We start from the raw sequence: 21039 nt of genomic DNA on the forward strand, positions 1-21039 counted from the left end.
CAGAACAAACTTCTAACTTTTCTATGAACTTAAAAACCAAAAAAAAATATTTGCTGCTTTGCTCGGGTGCCTCCAACTCCAACACTTCCGATTTTAGTGTATCAAGGTTTTTGATTGATAACGATTATTCAAGTTCCAGCAATCTAGTTGCAGAACAAAAATGGAATCGATTCATCCTCACTTCAAGGTTCGCTTCTTTTCCATTAGGTTTCTAGTTTTGCCCCCATCTCTGCAATTGAACTGTTTCGAACTGTGAATCCTCCACAACATTGGAATTTGATGTTTTTGCTTGTTCCTTTTTTTTTTAATGTATTTGCCAAAGCTATAACCTTTCTGCGTTTTCAAAACCATCCCTTTGGTGTCTATGTAGAGAGAGGTTGGTGATGTGATTCTTCTTTCCAATTTGAATTTTCTTCGCAGCTAATTTTGGGATCATCTTCGATTGCTCGACGTAAGATACTCACAGACATGGGTTACCAATTCACTCTCATGGTAATTTATAATTTCTTGTCCCTTTGAACTTATTCAAAGATTGCATTTTTGTATTTGGGTTCGTTTAATTAAAGTAAAAGTTTACTTGTAACTGTTAATGTAGAGTGCTGATATTGATGAGAAAAGCATCCGCAAAGATAAACCTGAGGAGTTGGTTTTGGCTTTAGCTGAGGCAAAGGTATAACTTCATTAGTCATCTGCAATAAAATGGTTATTTGTGTATATTGATTGATCTTTGAAGTCTTCAAAGGAAGAAAGCATTTATGTTTTTTTTTTTTTCTTGTTTCCCATCGTTTATTTACATACTGCATCACAGGCTGATGCCATTGTGTCGAAACTACATACTGAATGTGAGGATGAGGAACAACAACCTACAATCTTGATTGCATCGGATACAGTATGTAGTTTTTGATTTAGCTAAGTACTAGTAAGTAGTAAAGTCTCCATCTACTATCACCAAGTTCCATTTTATGTCTCTGGGTATGCATCATCTTCTTGGCAAAACACATTCTTAATAGCTCTACTTAGTCTGGCACCAGAAGTTGCTGTACGGGCTAGGGTTCTCCATTATGTGTGATTTCTCTAGGTCTTGATCTACTTTTGTTTTCCGTATTTGCAAGTTAAATCTTTATGCTCTGCCTACATGATATGAGATCACATGTTCTGTAGCTCCTCTTTTTGTTCATATTATTCCCGCCAGAGTTTTAATAATTGGAAGGACCTTCTTTCATGCATAGATCTTATCTTAGGCCACCGTATAACCAAAGGTGTTTCATATAGCATTTCCTCTTCGTCAGACACATTAATAAACCGGCGAAATTTTTTTCCCAGGCTGAAGCAATCATGCAGCGGATCCCTGATGGTGACAACATAGAGGAGGATAAGTCGACCTTACTTATCACTTGTGACCAAGTACTATATTTGAACTTTCTGTGTTTGCGCAGAGTTTACTTTGATATTATCATCTAGGTAGCAGTAAATAGGTTAGGTTAGTGATAAAATGGAGTCTAAAGAGAAAAGATTGTATAAATTGTTAGTTGGTATGTAATTTTTACGAGTTGACTAATGAAAGATGGGGCATTCTAAGGACATAAGTGGTACTTGGTGATATTGGATAGTCTAGGAGAGACTTGGATTTAATGATTTGACTTCTGTGAAGGTGGTAGTCTATGAAGATACCGTCAGAGAGAAACCCTCTAGTGTCGAAGAGGCAAGGGAGTACATAAGAGGTACGTTCACATGATCGTCCTTGTTAACTACAACTCAAAAGGCTTAGGTTAAATATATATATATATATAAATTCAAAACGCAGGCTATTCCAAGGGACACACAGCAACAGTGAGTTCTGTGGCTGTGACAAATCTCAAAACAGGGCTCAGAAAATCCGGCGTTGATAAAGTGGAGGTAACATTTTTTACTTTTGTATTCCGTTAGAGTTGGGATATTTTACATTTTGTAAAATATATATAGCACCAGCTGATGATGTAAATTCCGAACAGATCTATTTCAATGAAATACCGGAGGAGACTATCGAGAAACTGGTGAGTGGTGTTTGGTACAAGTTTAATACAGGTCACCTTATTAACATTACTTGGGCTCTACTAAGTTAAGGGCTGTGTTGGTGACCAGATTGAGGAAGGCACAGTGCTTAAGGTGGCTGGTGCACTCCTAATCGAGCATCCTCTAATATTGCCATGTGTTAAGGAAGTGGTTAGAATCCTCTTGCTTTCTCTCCTTCTTCTTATTCCTTCAATATCATAGATAGATTACAAATATGTACTGCAAGAAGTTGATCTTTTGATTTTGTTTCTCTTATCTTTCTATACCGATTTGAACCATGAATGTTGAATTATTGATAAATTGTTATTAATCAGGCTGGGACAACGGATAGCGTGATGGGTCTGCCCAAAGAATTGACTGAGAAACTGATAAAGGAAGTATTGGCAATGACAAGCATTTAGCTACTACATTCATGGTCTCTCAGCTCAGACATAGAAACCATGAACAAGTATTTGTTAAACTAGTTGTGTTTATTTTTCTTCCTTGTCTCTGACTGGAATTTAATAATTTGATTTCTTATGGCCATGGGCATTAAAACCAAAGTACACCAAAACCAATGCTTAGGTGATTAGTTTTGGTTCCGGTCAACAAATCCACAACTTGAAAGAAGACTGTATTGGTTCGGTTTGGTAGACTATTTAACCAGTCAAACCGAGCCATCATTTCGGTCTAATTGAATTATTTCCAAACGGAACTACCTAAATCACAAACCGAGCCATTAAGTTTTGTTGGAATTTGAAAATAAGTATCGACTCTTCTTCCCACAAACACTCTCTTTCCTCTGAACCTTTTCCTCTCTTCTTCATCATCACAAATGGATGAGATCAAACCAAAGGAAGAAGAAAAGCTCAAACGACGCCGTAATGTCAAACCCATTTGCCGTGAAACTGGAGACCACGTCCATTATCCACAACCAACAACACGCAAACCTAAATCCAAACCCACGCGTACTCATCACGCGCCACCACCGATCCTCGAATCAATCTTCAAAGTCACTCACAAACCACACTACGGAGAATGCAGGAAGAATCACGCCGCCGATATCGGCACCACCGCTTACGACGGCTGCGGCGAGTTCGTCACGGCCACCGAGGAGGAAGACCAGTCTCTAAATTGCGCCGCATGCGGCTGTCACCGCAACTTCCACCGTGAAGAACTGATCACTGACAACGGAGTCGCCGAGACGGTTCTTGAAGTTCTCAAGATTTCGTCGCTGCAGTTCCGTCAGATCTTTTGCTCACCTTACGGCGGCGGAAAAAGCAAAGCGAAGAAGAAGAAAGAGGAGAAAGGAGAAGATTTGGTGGAGAAGAGAGTGAAGAGGTTGAAGACGAAGTTTACGGCGGAGCAGACGGAGAAAATGAAGGATTACGCGGAGAAGCTACGGTGGAAGGTGAGACCTGAGATGAGAGATGAAGTTGAAGAGTTTTGTGTAGAGATTGGAGTAAATTGGAACAAGTTTAAGATTTGGATGAACAATCACAAGGATAAGAACTGATGAGTTTACCAAACTCTATTTTGTGTAACTGTGTAATGATGTAATGTGTAATATTTAACGATTTCATTTTCGGCTTACCCAAATTTTGTGGCCAAGGATTTGCCGGAACCTATTTCTAATCGGTAGATTTTTTTCCCTCAAAAATGTACTTCTATTAATTTAATTATGAGTTTATTATCAAAACAGGCACTTCGAGAAATGAAACTTCGGATTTAGGCATCGGACAGCGAAACTTCGGATTTAGGCATCGGACAGCGAGAGGGATTAATAAAAGTGAAAAAGTCACTGTAGCAGATTTATTTACCCCCAAACGAGAAAGACCGTGTAATTAGAATCTAACTAAATGACGTCAACTCTGTTAGCAACAAATACCAATATCATGACAATAAATTTTAATAAAATTAAAAAATTACATCATATGAACTCAAACCATTAATGTAAGGTGAACCTAATATAAAAAAGATTAAAAAAGGGAATACTAAACCCTAATAGATAGTAAATAGAGAACCCTAATCAAAGACGTATAAACCCAAATCGATCACTATACAGTAGATTATACATTAAAAAAATTTAAAAAAAAAAAAAACTAAACCCTAATCGATCGTAAATAAGGAACCCAAACATGGGTTTCAAGTACTTAGCAATCTCACCATCTCTTTCAAAACACTAATCAGCTTCCTCTCTATTTCTTCATTGTCAAGCTCCTAAGCAAGCACCTTCCCACGGCCTCTGCCATAGTTACACATCATGCGAATGGCTCCTTCCTTAGGACAAGCTCTGAATCGTAGATGTTTTCTCTGTATCCAAACACATCTTAACCGCACCTAAGCTATAAAAATAAAAGAATATGTCATCTTAGTACTGGAGACTTTTATAATAAAACAAGNACAACGGAGTCGCCGAGACGGTTCTTGAAGTTCTCAAGATTTCGTCGCTGCAGTTCCGTCAGATCTTTTGCTCACCTTACGGCGGCGGAAAAAGCAAAGCGAAGAAGAAGAAACAGGAGAAAGGAGAAGATTTGGTGGAGAAGAGAGTGAAGAGGTTGAAGACGAAGTTTACGGCGGAGCAGACGGAGAAAATGAAGGATTACGCGGAGAAGCTACGGTGGAAGGTGAGACCTGAGATGAGAGATGAAGTTGAAGAGTTTTGTGTAGAGATTGGAGTAAATTGGAACAAGTTTAAGATTTGGATGAACAATCACAAGGATAAGAACTGATGAGTTTACCAAACTCTATTTTGTGTAACTGTGTAATGATGTAATGTGTAATATTTAACGATTTCATTTTCGGCTTACCCAAATTTTGTGGCCAAGGATTTGCCGGAACCTATTTCTAATCGGTAGATTTTTTTCCCTCAAAAATGTACTTCTATTAATTTAATTATGAGTTTATTATCAAAACAGGCACTTCGAGAAATGAAACTTCGGATTTAGGCATCGGACAGCGAAACTTCGGATTTAGGCATCGGACAGCGAGAGGGATTAATAAAAGTGAAAAAGTCACTGTAGCAGACTTATTTACCCCCAAACGAGAAAGACCGTGTAATTAGAATCTAACTAAATGACGTCAACTCTGTTAGCAACAAATACCAATATCATGACAATAAATTTTAATAAAATTAAAAAATTACATCATATGAACTCAAACCATTAATGTAAGGTGAACCTAATATAAAAAAGATTAAAAAAGGGAATACTAAACCCTAATAGATAGTAAATAGAGAACCCTAATCAAAGACGTATAAACCCAAATCGATCACTATACAGTAGATTATACATTAAAAAAATTGAAAGAAAAAAAAAACTAAACCCTAATCGATCGTAAATAAGGAACCCAAACATGGGTTTCAAGTACTTAGCAATCTCACCATCTCTTTCAAAACACTAATCAGCTTCCTCTCTATTTTTTCATTGTCAAGCTCCTAAGCAAGCACCTTCCCACGGCCTCTGCCATAGTTACACATCATGCGAATGGCTCCTTCCTTAGGACAAGCTCTGAATCGTAGATGTTTCCTCTGTATCCAAACACATCTTAACCGCACCTAAGCTATAAAAATAAAAGAATATGTCATCTTAGTACTTGAGACTTTTATAATAAAACAAGGAAACGACCTAACAGACTTAAATAGCTGTACGATTGCTAAAAAAAAACCTCACATTGGCTAGAGTCTGAAGAAACAAGCCTCATCTTTCTTTGATTTGATAAGTACAAACCTCAGTGGATTCTGCATTAGAGTCATCATCCTCATCTTCTACAACCTTCAATCATTAAAATAAATCCATAAACTTAAAAAGAAAAGCAAATTAATAAACATAAATTAGAAAATACAGAGCATGAAAAAAAAACTTTAATAACACATCTCAAATCCAAGCAAAACATGTCTCAAATCCAAGCAAAACATGTCTCAAATCCAAGCAATAAGCACTTGCAACATATCACAAGCACTGACAATCATCAAACTATCTTGTATTTTGTTTTGCCTATGAACTAATCACAATCAAGAAAAACGACATAATTCCCCTTTTAGCTAGCAATTCTAGCAAAACCTAAAAAAAGTTAAACTATCCAAAATCTAAGTATATATATACAAGGAGATATAACTACTGTAGGAAAACCGGAACAGGTTGATCTATGGAGGCGTGGCAAAACCCTAGCTAATTACAAACAAGATCTTCGAGATTTTTGAGAAGCCTTTCCGTCAAATTACCAAAAAAAATCAGAGCATCCATATCAAACCTATTTCGAGCGGTTTATTGACTTAATCTCTAGTCTTCATAACCCAGATCGCAATTCCTGAATCGCTACCAATCGTGTGTCGATGTGGCTTGGATGCTGGTTTATCAAACCGCTAAAGCTGCTATATATATTCTCCAAATCAATGACTCCTACGCCGTTGGTGTTGGTCACCGGAATTTTTGGTTTGTAACTATTGAGAAAGTTGAAGAGGATGGGCGAAGAGAGAAAGAGAGATATCGAAACCCAAAAAAAGAGTAGGAAGGATGACATCAGCGAGTGGAGGGCAAAAGCGACTTTTTGCGGTGTGTCGAGTGCCTAAATCCGAAGTTGAGTACCCACAGTACCTAAATCCGAAGATTAGTTTGTTGTCGGTGCTCTTTTCGTAAATAACTCTTTAATTATTTAAACTTGTTCCATTCAAAGTTGCTCTTGTAGCCAAGATTCAGCATAAAACTCTCTATCAATACATTCAAATTGTGCTAACAAATGAGCTACTTTATTAGACTATCCTTATTGGTAGTGTTTCTTAGTTGTTTCTTAAGGCATTTTTAATTATAAAAAGGAGAGAAGAAACTTTGTTAAGAGAAAAGGAAAATTTTGTTGATTTTTGGTAGAACCAAGTTTAGGTGTTTCTTAGTAATAAATATAGTAAAATAATAAGTAAAGATCATACAACACTACCAACTCATCAATACAACTCATCACCTGTGTTGGGTCTATCTCAAACGAGTGAGTTTCTTTCTCTTCTGCTGCTGCTGCCAATTCTGCTTCATTCAACAGCTCTCCGGGTCCAGCCTCAAGTTCACCGCTTGTTTTTCCAATCGTAAATCCATCACCGTCATAATATGGCTAGCATAAAAAAAAAAAATCAAGTTGGTTCGACAAACTGAGGAGAACACATATTGGTATAAGAAATATGAATTCCACATTCAGTGAATTAAGGAGCTTAAGGAGAAGGATAATGAGTTTATCTACCAGCTGAAATATAGTTCAAGAGAACTTAAAATGTAAAGACGAAACCAAGAGAACCTACGAGAATCCTTTGAGAACAACTAATCATGGTATGTATATCACTTGAGTAGTTCAACATACCTCAGACGAAAATCTAGATCGGTTAAATTATACTCGTGCATTGACTCTGGCCTGAAAATCAAATCCAAAATCATAACTTGTACATTGATATAATCAAGACAACATCAAAATCTCTAAAACAAATATGTAATGATGAGAACCTGCAAACAGGTTCAGCAATGGCGATAAGGAAATCATAAGCTTGTTTATAGAGAGGAGAAAACGTCTCCAGGAAAATCCTTCCATCAGCACAAGCCCACAAAGGCATGTTCCCATGATCTGGCTTCAACTCCAAATCTGTAAAATCCCTCTTCTTCTCCTCTCCTTCACGTTCAAACCCCATTATAATACTCTATTCAATAATATTCCAAAATGTATCTATACTAACTATGCCAGAGAGAGAGAGAGTAATCAATTTTACCATCACGAGAACCCTCATTAGCATCATCATCATAGTAATCCTGAGAATTTTACACTAATATCACATTATACTTCCATTGAAACGCCCATAATAAAATCTGAAGAGTAGCATTGAACTGAAGAAACCTAAATATGATGGAAAATATTCAACACGAACCTTCCCAGCGTACTTCATCTTCTTGTTAGGTCTTCCTCTTTCACCTGAAACATCAAAATTCCCAAATTGTTGACCGGATAATTCGATTTACTAAGCCAAAAACAAAAATCCCTAAGATCGAGACTGTTACCGTTCCCCATATTGATCTTTCTTCTTCTTTTTTTGCTCTCCCCTGGTTGTTATCAGATCGTGATTTCTCAGAAGGCTACAATTGTACGCGACGGAGGCAAACGGCGCCGTGAAAAAATCCCGGTGTAAGATAATTGGCGAAGGAAGCTGCGTCTCCGGCGATTTTTGTTATGGCGAGACTGTTACTCGTTTGATGATGTCGAGGAGGGTGCCACAAGAGACGTTTCTTTCATTCCTAAAATTAGAAACGATTCTTGCAATTCTTAACTTATGTTTGATTAATTAATAATATCTATCTACACCTAAGAAATGTACTAAAAAACAACAAAAAACTACCAATAAGGATAGTCTTATATTCTCTTTTTTTTTTTTATAAGAAAAAAAACTCCAATGTGTTACAACTAATAACAAGAGTGGCCTCTAGATGCAGTTAGATCATAACCAACTCTTCTCAGAAGTCACATACGACTCTGTTTCCTCACAAACAACATAATCCGAACTATTCTACTTTCAAAGTATATAAGCAATGAACTATTTTACTCCCACGTGTTCCTCTCTTGCTCCACACGTGCTGCTGTTCCTTTATCAATACCCCTCCCCCCCTTCCCCAATCGAAATGAAGCTTGTCCTCAAGCGCTAGAGTAGGAAACTGCTTCTGCAATTCTCTGACCACCTCCCAAGTTTTCTCAATATCAGGCAACCCCTTCCAATGAACCAGTGCCTCCAGCACGCCCTTATCATTGTAACGGGTGTCTAACACTTCCTCTGGTACGATTGACAACTCCTCAGATTCAGTAAAAAGATCTAGCAGAGGAATGACATGATGATGCCAAAGTTCTCCTTATGTGTTTGGCATGCTATGCAAGACAGATTATCAACCGGAGACCGCATGAACCAATGGAACAATGGAGTATATGGGACGTGTGTTCTCTGCAACAGTGCTCATGAGTCTAGGAACCACTTATTCTTTTCATGCAGTTTTGGATCAGAAGTTTGGGAAGCTACAACAAAAAAAAAACTCAATACAAAGTATACAACGGACTGTCAATCCCTTCTCATTTCAGTTTGCGAGCAATGGCATGATCGCCTTGACAGCTTCATGTTCGCTACTTCTTTCAAACTGATATCTATAACCTTTGGTGGGAGCGGAACACCAGAAGACACGGACACCCACCTAATGCAGCAGCTTGGATAATCTCTATGGTGGATAGAAAAATGAGGGACCGGTTCTTATCTCTTCTCCTCATTGTGGAAATACGATATGATAATGGCTTGCAAGCCTTGTAGTGACCCTTACCCAGAAGTGAATGACCAAGCATAATTCATCGTTCGAAAGGCTTGGAAAGGACTTGGAAAGACAATTTAATATTAATGAAGAAGAACAACCGAGAGATGTCCGAGGAAATTTGAAAGAAACAAAGGGTACCAAGGCCAACGTTGAATACCGAGTGTAATGAAATAAGGAAGGTATGGTTTGTTAGCTGGGAGATTTCCACGATCGAAAATAATAGGAACTCTAAGGAAGAAAGACTGACGAGTTAGAAGGAGAATATATATAACGAAGAACCAACGAGGGGACGGAGAAAAAAGAACTTGAAACCAACGAGAGAAAATCAAATGGTACGTGAAGTAGACATGAAGTTTGAGTGGTGCCAACCAAAGGAAGAAAATAGAAAGGAAATAATGGCCCAAGAACGAGAGAAGAGGAAGAAATTGAAATAGATTAAAAAGGCTTAAGTGAAAATTAGGCCTTAACACAAAGAAAATTAATAAGGGTTAAGAAGAATTAACGCTCGTCAAGAGGAGAGAGGGGCAGCTAAACGGACGGCAACGTCAAGGTTAAACGGTGTTAAAAAGAAATGACGGAAAGGACATGAGCTCGAGTACACTGAACCTAAACTCTTCAGTTTCCCGACCAAGTGTTGGTGTTGGTAACCTTTGTGGTTTCATCACTTATGGAGTGTGGAATGGAACAGAAGTCTGTCGCAGGCCCTAGGAGTATTGAAGCGTCTAGTAGTTGCGAGTCTTTATTTATTTGTTACTTGTTGATTGCTTAATGTTTCTTGTTGGCATTTTGCTTCCACATTGCGTGTTGATTGCTCCTTGCTGGTTGTTGTAGGGGTAGCGAAGAGAGACAGGTAGAAAGCATGGTAGGGGGATACCCAGCTCACTGAGTAATATTAGATTACTCATGACTCATTTTTGTTTTGCAGGATAAGGTCCGAGAGGAGAGTCTAGACCCGGGTCAAACGTAGGAAAATTGGATGGTGCAATTTGTGTCTATCTTTTTATAAATTTATGGGATATATTTACCCTCCTCCTACTATGCGATATTTTGGAGTAATTCAATTGTTTTGGGATTTACGTTTGTTATCATAAATTAATTTGTATTATTTTGTGCTAATACAAGTTAATCGGTTTTGTTATAATTTGTGGCAATGAAACTAATATTGACCTTTTCCGGGCCAACACAATGGTCCAGCCGATGAACGGTTGAAATGCCTGGTAGTCGACTTGGAACAGGGGAGATTTCACTGAGGCAAGCTGGCTGGGGCGAAGGAATCCTCTTGAACCTCGACTGGTTTGCTTCGGTGAAATTTCCCGTAGTGGCATTATGTAACCGCTCTAGGCTTGTCCGGCTATAGAGTGGTGGGGCGTCACAAGCCTGGTTTGCACTGGTTGTAAAAACGTTAACGTTAAATTTTTTATAAAAAAGAAAAGAATCCACCACAAATCAACCAGTATGAAGAGAATGTAGTTGAGAAGATAGGAGAAGTAGATCGTATCCATGATACATTTGGTGAAACCATTATTCAAGAAGACATCGCCGAAAAAGATTACTTCGCTCAACAAGATTTCAAAGAGACCAGACTGGTTCCAGGTTGGTGGTCCTAATACAAATGCAATCACAACCTTTAATACAGGCGAAAAAGTGAGACTCACATACATTATATACATAAATTTGTTTTGCCTGAATGATTTATCTCGACTTTACAGTATTATGCGAACATAGACCGTTACTTTGCATACCATTTTATCCACACGTCTTTAGGTTTAGTTTGGCATCTCTAAACATGCATCCGTATATTTCAAAATATAGTAGTAATCAATCATAACCAAAAAGAAAGTTTCTTACCATTGGCTTTTGTCGAAAGGATGACAATTTTATATATTTACAAGAGCTTCTGTCGCCAGCATTAGGTTTCATATAATCAAAAAGATAAGAAAAAAACCTTATGAACACTTCCTTGATTAAAGAAGATAATATAGATAATCGCCGATATAAACAAACAAACAAAGAAAGAATCTCTTTAAAATTGTCGCAAACTCATGGGGTGTGCATCTTTAGCGACTAATCCTTCATGTTGTTCTAATCGCGCAAAAGATAGTGAAGGCATAACAGGGTTATCTTGAGGCGTTGGCGCCATCGAAGGCTCCATTACCAACTTCTCTTCTTCTACGCGACTAAAAAACTCTTGTGCCAAATGCATTTCTTCTGAATATCCCATCATCCGCCTTGGACTAGAGTCCTTGATTTTTTTTTCTGAAATCCATATTAAAAAGTATTAAATATTTGGAACACAAGGGATCATTATAGAAGAAAAACTAAAATGTTCAGTTTTATCTATCAACCAAAACGTTCGGGGCTGAGCCAGTAGCCTCCCTAAGCCTGGAACAAGCATTTGATAATACCCTTATTGGGTTTAAATAATTCTTTCCAAGCGGGATTGAATTGAAGATGCAAGGTTCAACTTCCTTTGAAGGACCGAGTCAACGATCATCTTATATAAGTGAGTAAATGACGTTTAATGTAAGAAGAGATTGTTAAGAAGTATACCTTGATCATCAGAGAGTGTTGGAAGGTTTTTGAGAGATTGAGACCAGCTAACAATCATTGGGGTGATAATGGTGAGAAGAGCCCAGAAGAAGAAGATCATGACGTAGGCCCTTCCTTTCATTTCTCAACAACAATTTTTATTTTTATTTTCTGACCAAATTAAAGATTGATGATGTTTGTTTCATCCTTAATAACCAAACCAGAAAATACAAAATGGGTTTGGGAAGAAGACAACTTCTTCCAACAAATAAACGGCGAGCTGGCCATGTTTGCATAACATTCTCAACACTTTCTTCCTTGTTTATTTTATTTGTATGTTTTAATAATCTCGCATGAAGTCAAGCATTTCAACAAATTGTTTGATTTAATTAACTTATGTTTGGTGGTTAGGATGGTGGTTGTTTTGGTATCATTTTCGGTCCGGTCTAATCCGCTCCTAATTTTTTTGTTTTGTCATTTGGTCCAACTGACTAATTTTAAATCCATATTTGGAACGTTAAATAGCAACTATGACTAGATAGATAGTAGACCACATGACTTGATGTTACAATGTTGCAGAATCAGGGTTTGATGCCCATATTCACAGAACAATTTAGTGCTCCTATGTTCTTGATCGAAATGGTTTGACTTTGTATTGTCGCTACAACCTTCTCGGAATGTAGGATATTTATACAAATATGAATCTTGAAAGATGGTGTTTTTCTTGTTTTTTTTCCCCCGAATTCTTCAATCAGTTTGGACGTTGTTTAGTGCTTAGTTCAAAATGGCTTCGTATTCCAAAAACACGTTTGTTCTTTGTTAATCTAATTTTATATGATCAACTAGTTCGTAGATAACAATTCTAAACTCTTGATCATTTTTTCTTTGATGGTTATGGTATATACGGAAACAAATGGTGGATAAGGAAATGATTGAGAGAGAAGGCAAAGTCAATGGGTCTGGTTTACATGGTCCGCATTATCCAATGTTTTCCGTAGTTGTCACCATGTAGGGGGCCTTTTATGCTTTCTATTTGACTAAATGATGTCGAACTAATCATAAATTTGATATTATAATCAAAGTTTGGTGTGTGTGATATTATTAGCTTGACACCAACTCACCAAGGAATTGCAGAAACAACGAGATAGAAAGTCGTGAACAGATTTCAGATTTAAAACCAAAAGAGCAAACTACTAGAAAAGTCTTAATGGCAGCTATTGAGTTTATATCACCAAATGACAACTTCACGAGGTTCCCAAGCATACATCTAAACCCGCAGCCATTTTGCAAAGTAAATCCAGCTAACATCAAAATAAAATAGTTCCAGCGTTACACACACAAGACCCTTACATTTCCATTGGAGCAACGTCACCTGCACCAGCACCACCTTGTTCTGCAGGTTGAGCAGCACCAGCTTCGGCCTCGTCTTCGCCTTCCTCTTCCTCTGGCACTTTCTCAAATGTGTCGATCACTTTCTGTATCGCTTCTTGGTCTAAGAAGTGGAATGGCTCATCGACTCCTAGAATAGCGACTGTGCAGAGAGAACTCTTCAGCGTTTCCCCTTGCAATGTCTCCCTAACAGCCAAAATTGCATCTTTGATCAGATCTTCTCTTGAAGAATCCCCAAAGCTCTCAAACCTGCGTTCCAGATAGGTCTTTGCTGCTTGGGAACGGGATCCAATAGCAAAAGCTTGGTACTCAAAGTAGTTTCCGCTTGGACAGTTGTAGTAAAGGTGGGCGCCAGACTCATCCAATCCACCTACTAGTAAACCCACACCATAGGGCCGTTTCCATGATCGTTGGGTACAGACCTGTTCACAAGGAAAACACACACACAAGAATAGTCTCTTATTTAGATCAAGAAGTATCACATAGAAACAGAAGAATGAGAAACATGTAAGACTGTTCGTTTTAGAAAGACATATTGCTAGTGGCTTTTTGTAGCAAGCCAACAATTAAAAATGGGAATATAACAACAGTTGCGTTATAGACATCAACAAACGTGAGATGTAGCAGAAAAGTACATTAGCTAATTTAAGAAACCATTAGTTAGAGAGATAAAACAGAAGTGATATGTATCACATAATGATAGGCAAGATGACGGACATAAAAGCAGGAGTAATGAGCGGTGAGAAAAGTGAAAAAAGATGAGGGCAGGACAAACTATGTATAAAGCCAACAAATGGAACACTAGATGCAAAAGGAAGACCAAAATCCAAATCATAAACGAATGACAATTGAATCTCTTAGTGACAACTACACAAACAAGTAAAAGTACCAACAGACAATCAAAACTCAGTCTTCTAGCATCCTAATTTCAAAGTGGATGTTTTATACAACCTAAATCCAATTATTAGACGAAAGAACGATAGATCCTCTTAATGGCAACTGCAGAAACAAGTAAATGTACGGGAAACAAGTAAACAAAACTCATTCTCAAAATCCTAATGTCATGACATGTCTTGGTAAAGGTAAAACCTCTGTATACACGATTATGCAGCTGTGACAACAATAACATCCAAAGAATGTACAAAACAGGAACTGATAAAATCCTACAACTCAGTATCCGCTAAATCAAGCAAACCCTTATTGATTTTAAGCCTTAATCACCTCAGATCACTGTTACACTTGCTCTTAACCTCATCTCTAATTCCAAATCATCAAAAATTCATCACATACTAAAATCAGTAATTGAAGAAGACAAAAACACATTCTCAGCATACCATCACATCATAGAAAAGAGCAAATCACTAAGACATTACATGTAAACCCTAGGCGCAAATTCAAGAAGCTATCTGACTAAATTTGTGAGTCACACAAAACTAAGTGTAATCGATTCCAAAGCTAAGTGAGTCAAAAGTGAGTATGATTGATTCCAAAATTACCCAAATCTAAATCAACAATTACAGTAATAGCTAAGAGCAAACCTGAGCCTTATCAGCAAGATGAACAACGAGACGACCAACAGGAAGAGGAGACTCATAAGTAAAGGAGTGATTGATCGACTCCGATCTCATATACCGAGAGAGAACACGGCCGTCGGCGGTAAGACCAGCGATTGCGACACCAATATGGTCATCGACTTTGAAGATCTTCCTCTGGTGAGAAGAAAGCTCTGATTGAGCTTTGTTGACACAAGCGAGGACGACATGGGAACGAGATCTGAGTCCAATTGCTGCAGATCCTTGCTTCACTGCTTCCATGGCGTATTCCACTTGGAATAAACGACCTGTGGGACTCCATGTCGTAACATCTGTGTCGTACTGGTTTCTGAACATTTTTGCTTCTTCTCTCTTTCTTCTTTACTCGTCGTCGAAAGGGTTTTATAGAACAGACGAAATCTCAGGAAACTTTTCTTTTCCTTCAAGCCATGGATGCTCTTTAGCTCTCTCTCTCTCTCTCTCTCTCTCTCTCTCTCTTCGATACAACTTAACAAATGGGCTTTCATTTAATGTTCGCCCAAGTATTGGGCCGAGACTTTAAGCCGATAGCATCAATCATTTTGATATGATAATAGTGCAAATTTAATTGTGAAAACAAATTACAGTACATGGATATCTTACTCATCTTAGACCATCCAAATTTGTTTGATGTTTACTACACCCTTTTATTTATTTTTCACGCCACGCTCATCTTTTTTTTCTTCCACATCATCATCAACACTAACATCACTTTTATTCTCTATAATAGTTTATTTAATAAAATTACAACATCGTATTTTCATTTTTATTTTTGCTTATAGTTTTGTGATTACATATTATTAATCACAGTTAATATTAAAGAAAGTCTACAGTCATTATGAAACAGTCTTTTGAGTTTGAATTAATTTTACATTCAATTCAAAAAAAAACAAAAAAAACTAAAATAAGTAAATATTAAATAATTTTATAAAAAAAGGAAAAATATGGTTTTTTTTTTTGTGAATCCAAATTAAGTGAAACAAGTCTCTATTTATAGAGAATAAAATATGATGAGTTTTGGTATAAAAATATTTAAATAAAATTTCATATTTTATTAGATAATTAATCTCAAATCATTGGATTGGGTTAAAAATATTTGAAATTTGAGCATCCAATAGAAATTAAACACATATTTTTATCTAAATATTATCTTATAATTTTAAAAATCATCAACTCATTATCTGCTACTTGGCGAGCAAGGCCACCTTTTTGAGTTTTAACACTGTTGTCTCCACATCATCTTATTTTTATTTTTTCAACACCCCATTATAGTTATTCCAACAGTTAAATTATTCAACCGTTTAAAAGGTGACTATTGTAAGTAGTCTTACAATGTCCTTTTTAATAATGGTCAAATCATATTTGTGGCTATGAATGGTTTGTGTAGTATGTTTCAGACCAGACTAGTCCGCACTTAATTCACTATTCATAATTATAGACTAGCGTTATACATTGTTGCGTACTAAAAATCTTCGTATAATTAGTACGCACTTGAGCATAAAACTCCATATTGGTCTGTTTTTTTTTCATTTCACTATTCAAAACCTCCATATCATGATAAACTACTAGACAACCATTCAAAGACTAAGCTTGCTGTAACAAATATAACTTGCAAAAGTTCAGTCGATTCAAAGACAACACTCTTAAAATACGTAAATAGGCTCATTCATAATTTCATATACCGTTACACTCACACACTCACACACATACATTATAAATCAGTTCATATCACTCGCCAATGATAAATTATGATTAGTAACGTAAAGACAAACCCAAATCATACCTCCAATCGTAAATCGGTATGACAATATAATAATATAATAAAGGTTGAATTTTCTAAGCACACATCTGTTGTGCTTGCATGGAAGCATCGTTTCTCTCGCTGGTTACCCCTGGTTCTGTCTTGTTACATGACATCATACCTTCGGTTAGTCCAATTCCTGTTATGAGCTCAATATTGTCATCCTTACTCGGAACTTTGTTCAAAGAAACCGGGAGAAACCCCTTTTGTCGACATGTCTCGATAGATTCAACGAACATTTCCTCGAGACTATACTTGAAGCTAAACCCCATCTCAGTCAGCTTCTTGGAACTGAACACAACGCCCTTTAGATTCTCATCAACACCTTCAAACCTGTTCCAAAGAGTTATTTAGCAAAAGATTTGATTGCACAATTAAGGAAACTAGGCCTAAATATTTTCTCTAGGCCTTATCCCGAGGAGATCAGGCTTTAGCCGGTATTACTTACGTTGAAGGTACGTTGTATTCGGGGTATTTTTGCCTGAGAAATTTGGACATAGTAAGAATGGTGGCATCGTGAGAGGAACAAACATAACGTCCCTCGGCAGCAGTTTTTTCGTACAAGAAGATATGAGCATTACATAGGTCGTCCAAATGCACATACTGTCCTTGTCTTATGATCGAGTAATGTGCCTCCTTCCCTGAAACATTATATTTATTCATCGTTTTAGATATAATATAATTCACATTCAAACAAAAGAAGAAGCGCACACGTACGAGTGATAGGAGAGAGCGCGGTGATGAGGCTAGGCGGCATAGATGTTGTGATGAATGGACCGATCACCAGTGTTGGAATAATACTAATGAAATCTAATCCGTTTTCCTTGGCGAAATCCCACGCTGCTTTCTCCGCTAATGTTTTCGACACGAAATACATCTGCCAAAAAAAACGTATATATGATCAACTTTAAATTACTTTGAAGAAGATCAGCCTTAGCTAAATTGATTTTAATTAGTATGTATACCCATCCTGTCATCTTCTTGGACATGATAAACTCAAGATCACTCCAATCTTTTTCATCATAGACACTCTTCTGATTTTCTTCGACATTAACAGTTCCCGCAGATGAAGTAAATACGAATCTCCGTACAGTCTTTGCCTTGACACATGCTTTCAATATCCCCAACATTCCATTCACTGTCGGTTTTATCACTTCGTTCTGATTCACAAACATTAAAAAATCAATTAAGCATGGATGTCAAAACCAATAGAGGTTTATTAATTATCCATATATACTATATACTCACCTCAGGGTCTTTTGACTCAAAATCCATGGGAGTTGCCACGTGGAAAACACCGTCGCATCCTTTTATGGCGTCATCGTAGCTTCCTTCATCAGACAAATCGGCCTTCCATAAAGTGAGTTTCGACTTGGCGTTTGGCAAGTCAAGGAGATGTTTCACTTTTTTCGAATTCCCTTTATAAATTAAATCCGGTTACTAAAGTTAAGTTTATATAATCTTAGGAGAAACGAGTTTGTAAGAACATAAATAGATACGTACCAGGATCGCGAACAGTGGCACGAACAAAGTAACCACGTTCCAGCAATCGCATCACTAGCCATGAACCGATGAATCCCGAAGCGCCGGTTACACACACGGTTTCTCTCTGACTTACCATTTTGTTTGTGTTACAAATTAAGATGGATTGTGCTTTAGGGAAAGATTGTTTAGGTTTTGGTACAATTCTATGTGCTACGAAGACATTATAAATAAGGCACTAGAGATCAAGAATCGTTTATTGAAGAAAACAAAAAAGGAACAAAGAAGCTACCGGACACGTGATTACCAACCGGCAGAGCACGTGAGGAACGTTGGTTGGCGAAAGACTAAAGAGATGTGTATGGTACGTGACAATCTGGTAAGTTGATTTTATTATTTCCTTCGGTGTGTATTTTTTAGTTGTACCGGTGGGTGTAATACCTTTGACTAGAATTTGTTTGGTGAGGGAGATAGAAAGACGAGAGTTTCTTCTACGTTCTTTTTTCTTTTAATTTATCGTTTTCAAATTTTCTTTATTATTAAACTCAACTTTCATTGACAAAGAAAACACACACATATATATACAGTCAAATATTTATGTAAGCAAATCATAAAATGAATAAAAACAATCTAAACGTGTGTGGTGGAGAGGGGAGATAACTCTATTTGTTCAAGTTTATAGAAAAATTTGTGGAAACCAACATTTCACGTCGATATCATTCGTGAGGTCCCTAAGACAAGAAGCAGGCAACCGTCCATACCATTTAAGCATGAAAATAAACACGCATGTCTGTTACTTACTACGACATCTGCTACTTAGTTACCGAGACAATACATAATTGGTTTTTGTTCACCAATCACATTTGCTCTATTTACCCGGTCTACTGGCGCTCACTTTACCAATAACTACTAACTAGTGTACTTGGTTCATAGAGAAACTTGATTTATTGCGTCCAAAATATATGGATCCAGTATCCAAAAACTTCATTTCACATTCCAACAAAAAAGAGAGACTTAAATATGAAATATTTAAATTCATTGTCCAAATAATTTTCAAATTTTGAGAAGAGAGAAAAAGTCGATATGAACCACATTTACTGAACTTTAAATTTATGAACTTAAAACTCAAACGAGATTGCAAAATAATACTAAGAAGTAAGAACCAGTGCCACATTGCAAAATAATACTAAGAAGTAACCAGTGCCACACACAGAAAAAAACTTATAGTACTATTTTATTATAAGTTATTATATTTATGATAATATATATAGAATTAGCTGATTGAAACTTTTTATTACGATAAAAAGTGAATAGTGGTTGTGTTTGTTTTCTACACAAATCAAAAATCAAATTATTGTTTTAGTTTTATAATATATTTAAACACAATTCGGAAATCAAAGTAGATTATCTAACTATAGATCAATAATTTAAATAATATCTAACCCTGCTATTGCGGCATGATAATCCGTCTATACTTCACACTAGGTAATATGGAGATTATGTAAAATTTGTAGATACCAAAAAAATGCAGTTTAATTCTGCTGAAATCCGGTCCGTCCTTGGAAAACGGCATGTGTGGCACGGAGGAGGACATCTCCAACATGATTGCATAAAATCCAAGCCTCACCATAATAGTATGAATCACTCATCCAAGTAGAATGGATATTACATTTTAGTCTACCTGAAGCCGGTTTAATCCAATGGTCAACTGTATTCAGTCTGTTGCGATCTACGTTAGCCAGCTCGTGAGACAACATCCATTGTTGCTTAATCCATTCCTTCCGATGAGCTGCAGTGTAACAACCTGTCCTGTGGGCCCCCACTAGCCTCACTGCTAGCCGCCCAAACGGATCCCAAGCTGGTCTTGCAGGACATCGATCCTAACCCATCACTATAGATATCCCAATCCACCAGTAGGTTATTGGTGCGCTAGGCATTCCTCGAACCCTGGTCCTCACCCTTTAACAACCTTCCCACAGGACAAGTTGCCACCAATTGACCTGCAGATCAATTGGTGGCAACTTGTCATTTATTGTAACAACCTGTCTGCCGGTCAATTGGTGGCAACTTGTCCTGTGGAAAAGTTGTTAAAGGGTGAGGACCAGGGTTCGAGGAACGCCTGGCGCACTAATAACCTACTGGTGGATTAGGATATCTACAGTGATGGGTTAGGATCGATGCCCTGCAGGGCCAGCTTGGGGTCCGTTAGGGCAGCTAGCAGTGAGGCTAGTGGGCTAGCAGTGAGGCTAGTGGGGGCCCACAGGACAGGTTGTTACATGCAGCAATGTGGACATGAGGATCATGGTCTCTCTAAGAGAAAATTATTACATTTCTAGCTTTCCATATCCCCAAATGATCCAGGGCAGCATATTTTTTAATTGCTCTGGTATCTCAGTTTGCTCCATCAACATTAACATGTGCTTACTGTCCTCTGCAACTGAGCTTTGCGGTAATAGAAATGGAACTGCAGTCCATACTTTAGCTACCAGAGAATAACCAAATAGTATATGAGATATTGTTTTCTCCTCAACTTGTCACTCTTGACAAAGCGGGTTAATTTGAGACCCATGACTCCGCACACACTTTTTTTAAGTCTATTTTTTTCTAATTGAATATTTTTATTATTCTTATATATAAGTAGATTAGGATCCGCTCGATGTGCGGGTTTTAAAATTTCTACTAAAATAAATTTAAAAGAAAATATTGATATTTTTTGTAAATGAAATATATTTTCTAGAAATAAATATATAAATATTCTTCGTTAGAGATAAGTTTTTACTTTTTTTTTTGACAACAGCATACAAGATTGGCTCAAACAAGCCAATGCGAAGGGAAATTGTTTACAAAGGTAATTAATTGCGGAAATGCGCGTACACGTCGCGCCAAATTATCCGCTTTACCATTCTGTGAGCGAGGAACA

The 21039-nt window shown here is 37.2% G+C and overlaps 8 protein-coding genes and 1 long non-coding RNA gene across 11 annotated transcripts in view; 4 read left to right on the plus strand and 5 right to left on the minus strand.

The window, feature by feature from the left end:
* The window catches only part of LOC104772740 (zinc-finger homeodomain protein 13-like), a 2859-nt gene extending 2843 nt beyond the window's left edge, over positions 1-16 (plus strand). Inside the window, exon 2 of the mRNA XM_010497320.1 lies at positions 4-16. Within this exon, the coding sequence (XP_010495622.1) occupies positions 4-16 (13 nt within the window). The remainder of the gene's footprint in view (positions 1-3) is intronic.
* On the plus strand, positions 36-2577 carry LOC104771414 (maf-like protein DDB_G0281937). Of its 3 annotated transcripts, XM_010495928.2 has the most exons (10): positions 36-187; positions 421-492; positions 596-670; positions 809-889; positions 1324-1404; positions 1652-1721; positions 1805-1896; positions 1992-2033; positions 2122-2202; positions 2367-2577. In XM_010495928.2, exons 1-10 carry the CDS (start codon positions 161-163, stop codon positions 2451-2453), a joined length of 708 nt encoding a protein of 235 aa, XP_010494230.1. In that variant the 5' UTR covers positions 36-160; the 3' UTR covers positions 2454-2577. The 3 variants fall into 3 exon arrangements, with proteins under 3 accessions (XP_010494230.1, XP_010494233.1, XP_010494231.1); XM_010495931.2 differs by lacking the exon at positions 1324-1404; XM_010495929.2 differs by lacking the exon at positions 809-889.
* Positions 2677-3611, plus strand: LOC104771413 (zinc-finger homeodomain protein 13-like). The gene has a single exon (XM_019241707.1). It carries the CDS (start codon positions 2867-2869, stop codon positions 3545-3547), a length of 681 nt encoding a protein of 226 aa, XP_019097252.1. The 5' UTR covers positions 2677-2866; the 3' UTR covers positions 3548-3611.
* LOC109131234 (zinc-finger homeodomain protein 13-like) lies at positions 3591-4827 on the plus strand. The gene is made up of 3 exons (XM_019241926.1): positions 3591-3594; positions 3734-3834; positions 4434-4827. The coding sequence occupies exons 1-3, from the start codon at positions 3591-3593 to the stop codon at positions 4761-4763; spliced, it is 435 nt and encodes a 144-aa protein (XP_019097471.1). The 3' UTR covers positions 4764-4827.
* On the minus strand, positions 5122-6567 carry LOC104771412. Its single transcript, XR_764824.2, has 3 exons — positions 6283-6567; positions 5703-5804; positions 5122-5592 (listed from the first exon to the last, which is right to left on the minus strand). It is a non-coding gene; the product is annotated as an uncharacterized LOC104771412 (long non-coding RNA).
* LOC104771415 (DNA repair helicase XPB1-like) lies at positions 6855-8344 on the minus strand. The gene is made up of 6 exons (XM_010495932.2): positions 8061-8344; positions 7931-7974; positions 7775-7814; positions 7515-7677; positions 7375-7425; positions 6855-7131 (listed from the first exon to the last, which is right to left on the minus strand). Exons 1-6 carry the CDS (start codon positions 8068-8070, stop codon positions 7056-7058), a joined length of 384 nt encoding a protein of 127 aa, XP_010494234.1. The 5' UTR covers positions 8071-8344; the 3' UTR covers positions 6855-7055.
* LOC104771416 lies at positions 11204-12178 on the minus strand. The gene is made up of 2 exons (XM_010495933.1): positions 11898-12178; positions 11204-11603 (listed from the first exon to the last, which is right to left on the minus strand). Exons 1-2 carry the CDS (start codon positions 12016-12018, stop codon positions 11371-11373), a joined length of 354 nt encoding a protein of 117 aa, XP_010494235.1. The 5' UTR covers positions 12019-12178; the 3' UTR covers positions 11204-11370.
* LOC104771417 (proteasome subunit alpha type-1-A-like) lies at positions 13026-15275 on the minus strand. The gene is made up of 2 exons (XM_010495934.2): positions 14804-15275; positions 13026-13687 (listed from the first exon to the last, which is right to left on the minus strand). The coding sequence occupies exons 1-2, from the start codon at positions 15152-15154 to the stop codon at positions 13223-13225; spliced, it is 816 nt and encodes a 271-aa protein (XP_010494236.1). The 5' UTR covers positions 15155-15275; the 3' UTR covers positions 13026-13222.
* On the minus strand, positions 16460-18334 carry LOC104771418 (dihydroflavonol 4-reductase-like). The gene is made up of 6 exons (XM_010495935.2): positions 18141-18334; positions 17886-18055; positions 17603-17797; positions 17355-17514; positions 17086-17278; positions 16460-16970 (listed from the first exon to the last, which is right to left on the minus strand). The coding sequence occupies exons 1-6, from the start codon at positions 18256-18258 to the stop codon at positions 16673-16675; spliced, it is 1134 nt and encodes a 377-aa protein (XP_010494237.1). The 5' UTR covers positions 18259-18334; the 3' UTR covers positions 16460-16672.

This window comes from Camelina sativa, chromosome 20, assembly GCF_000633955.1.
Source record: "Camelina sativa cultivar DH55 chromosome 20, Cs, whole genome shotgun sequence".
NCBI classification, from domain to species: domain Eukaryota; kingdom Viridiplantae; phylum Streptophyta; class Magnoliopsida; order Brassicales; family Brassicaceae; genus Camelina; species Camelina sativa.

Excerpts from the sequence above, each read along its gene's own strand:
- LOC104771416 (XM_010495933.1), bottom strand. The coding sequence starts at position 12,018 with ATGAAAGGAAGGGCCTACGTCATGATCTTCTTCTTCTGGGCTCTTCTC. Across the intron at positions 11,604-11,897 it reads AACACTCTCTGATGATCAAG|AAAAAAAAATCAAGGACTCT; the intron begins GTATACTTCTTA and ends TATGGATTTCAG.
- LOC104771413 (XM_019241707.1), top strand. The coding sequence starts at position 2,867 with ATGGATGAGATCAAACCAAAGGAAGAAGAAAAGCTCAAACGACGCCGT.
- LOC104771415 (XM_010495932.2), bottom strand. Across the intron at positions 7,815-7,930 it reads AGATGAAGTACGCTGGGAAG|GATTACTATGATGATGATGC; the intron begins GTTCGTGTTGAA and ends TAAAATTCTCAG. Across the intron at positions 7,426-7,514 it reads ATTGCTGAACCTGTTTGCAG|GCCAGAGTCAATGCACGAGT; the intron begins GTTCTCATCATT and ends TTTGATTTTCAG.
- LOC104771414 (XM_010495928.2), top strand. The coding sequence starts at position 161 with ATGGAATCGATTCATCCTCACTTCAAG. Across the intron at positions 890-1,323 it reads TCTTGATTGCATCGGATACA|GCTGAAGCAATCATGCAGCG; the intron begins GTATGTAGTTTT and ends TTTTTTTCCCAG. Across the intron at positions 2,203-2,366 it reads TGCCATGTGTTAAGGAAGTG|GCTGGGACAACGGATAGCGT; the intron begins GTTAGAATCCTC and ends GTTATTAATCAG.
- LOC104771418 (XM_010495935.2), bottom strand. The coding sequence starts at position 18,258 with ATGGTAAGTCAGAGAGAAACCGTGTGTGTAACCGGCGCTTCGGGATTC. Across the intron at positions 17,279-17,354 it reads CGCGCTCTCTCCTATCACTC|GGAAGGAGGCACATTACTCG; the intron begins GTACGTGTGCGC and ends ATAATGTTTCAG. Across the intron at positions 16,971-17,085 it reads GAATACAACGTACCTTCAAC|GTTTGAAGGTGTTGATGAGA; the intron begins GTAAGTAATACC and ends TCTTTGGAACAG.
- LOC104771417 (XM_010495934.2), bottom strand. The coding sequence starts at position 15,154 with ATGTTCAGAAACCAGTACGACACAGATGTTACGACATGGAGTCCCACA. Across the intron at positions 13,688-14,803 it reads ATCTTGCTGATAAGGCTCAG|GTCTGTACCCAACGATCATG; the intron begins GTTTGCTCTTAG and ends CCTTGTGAACAG.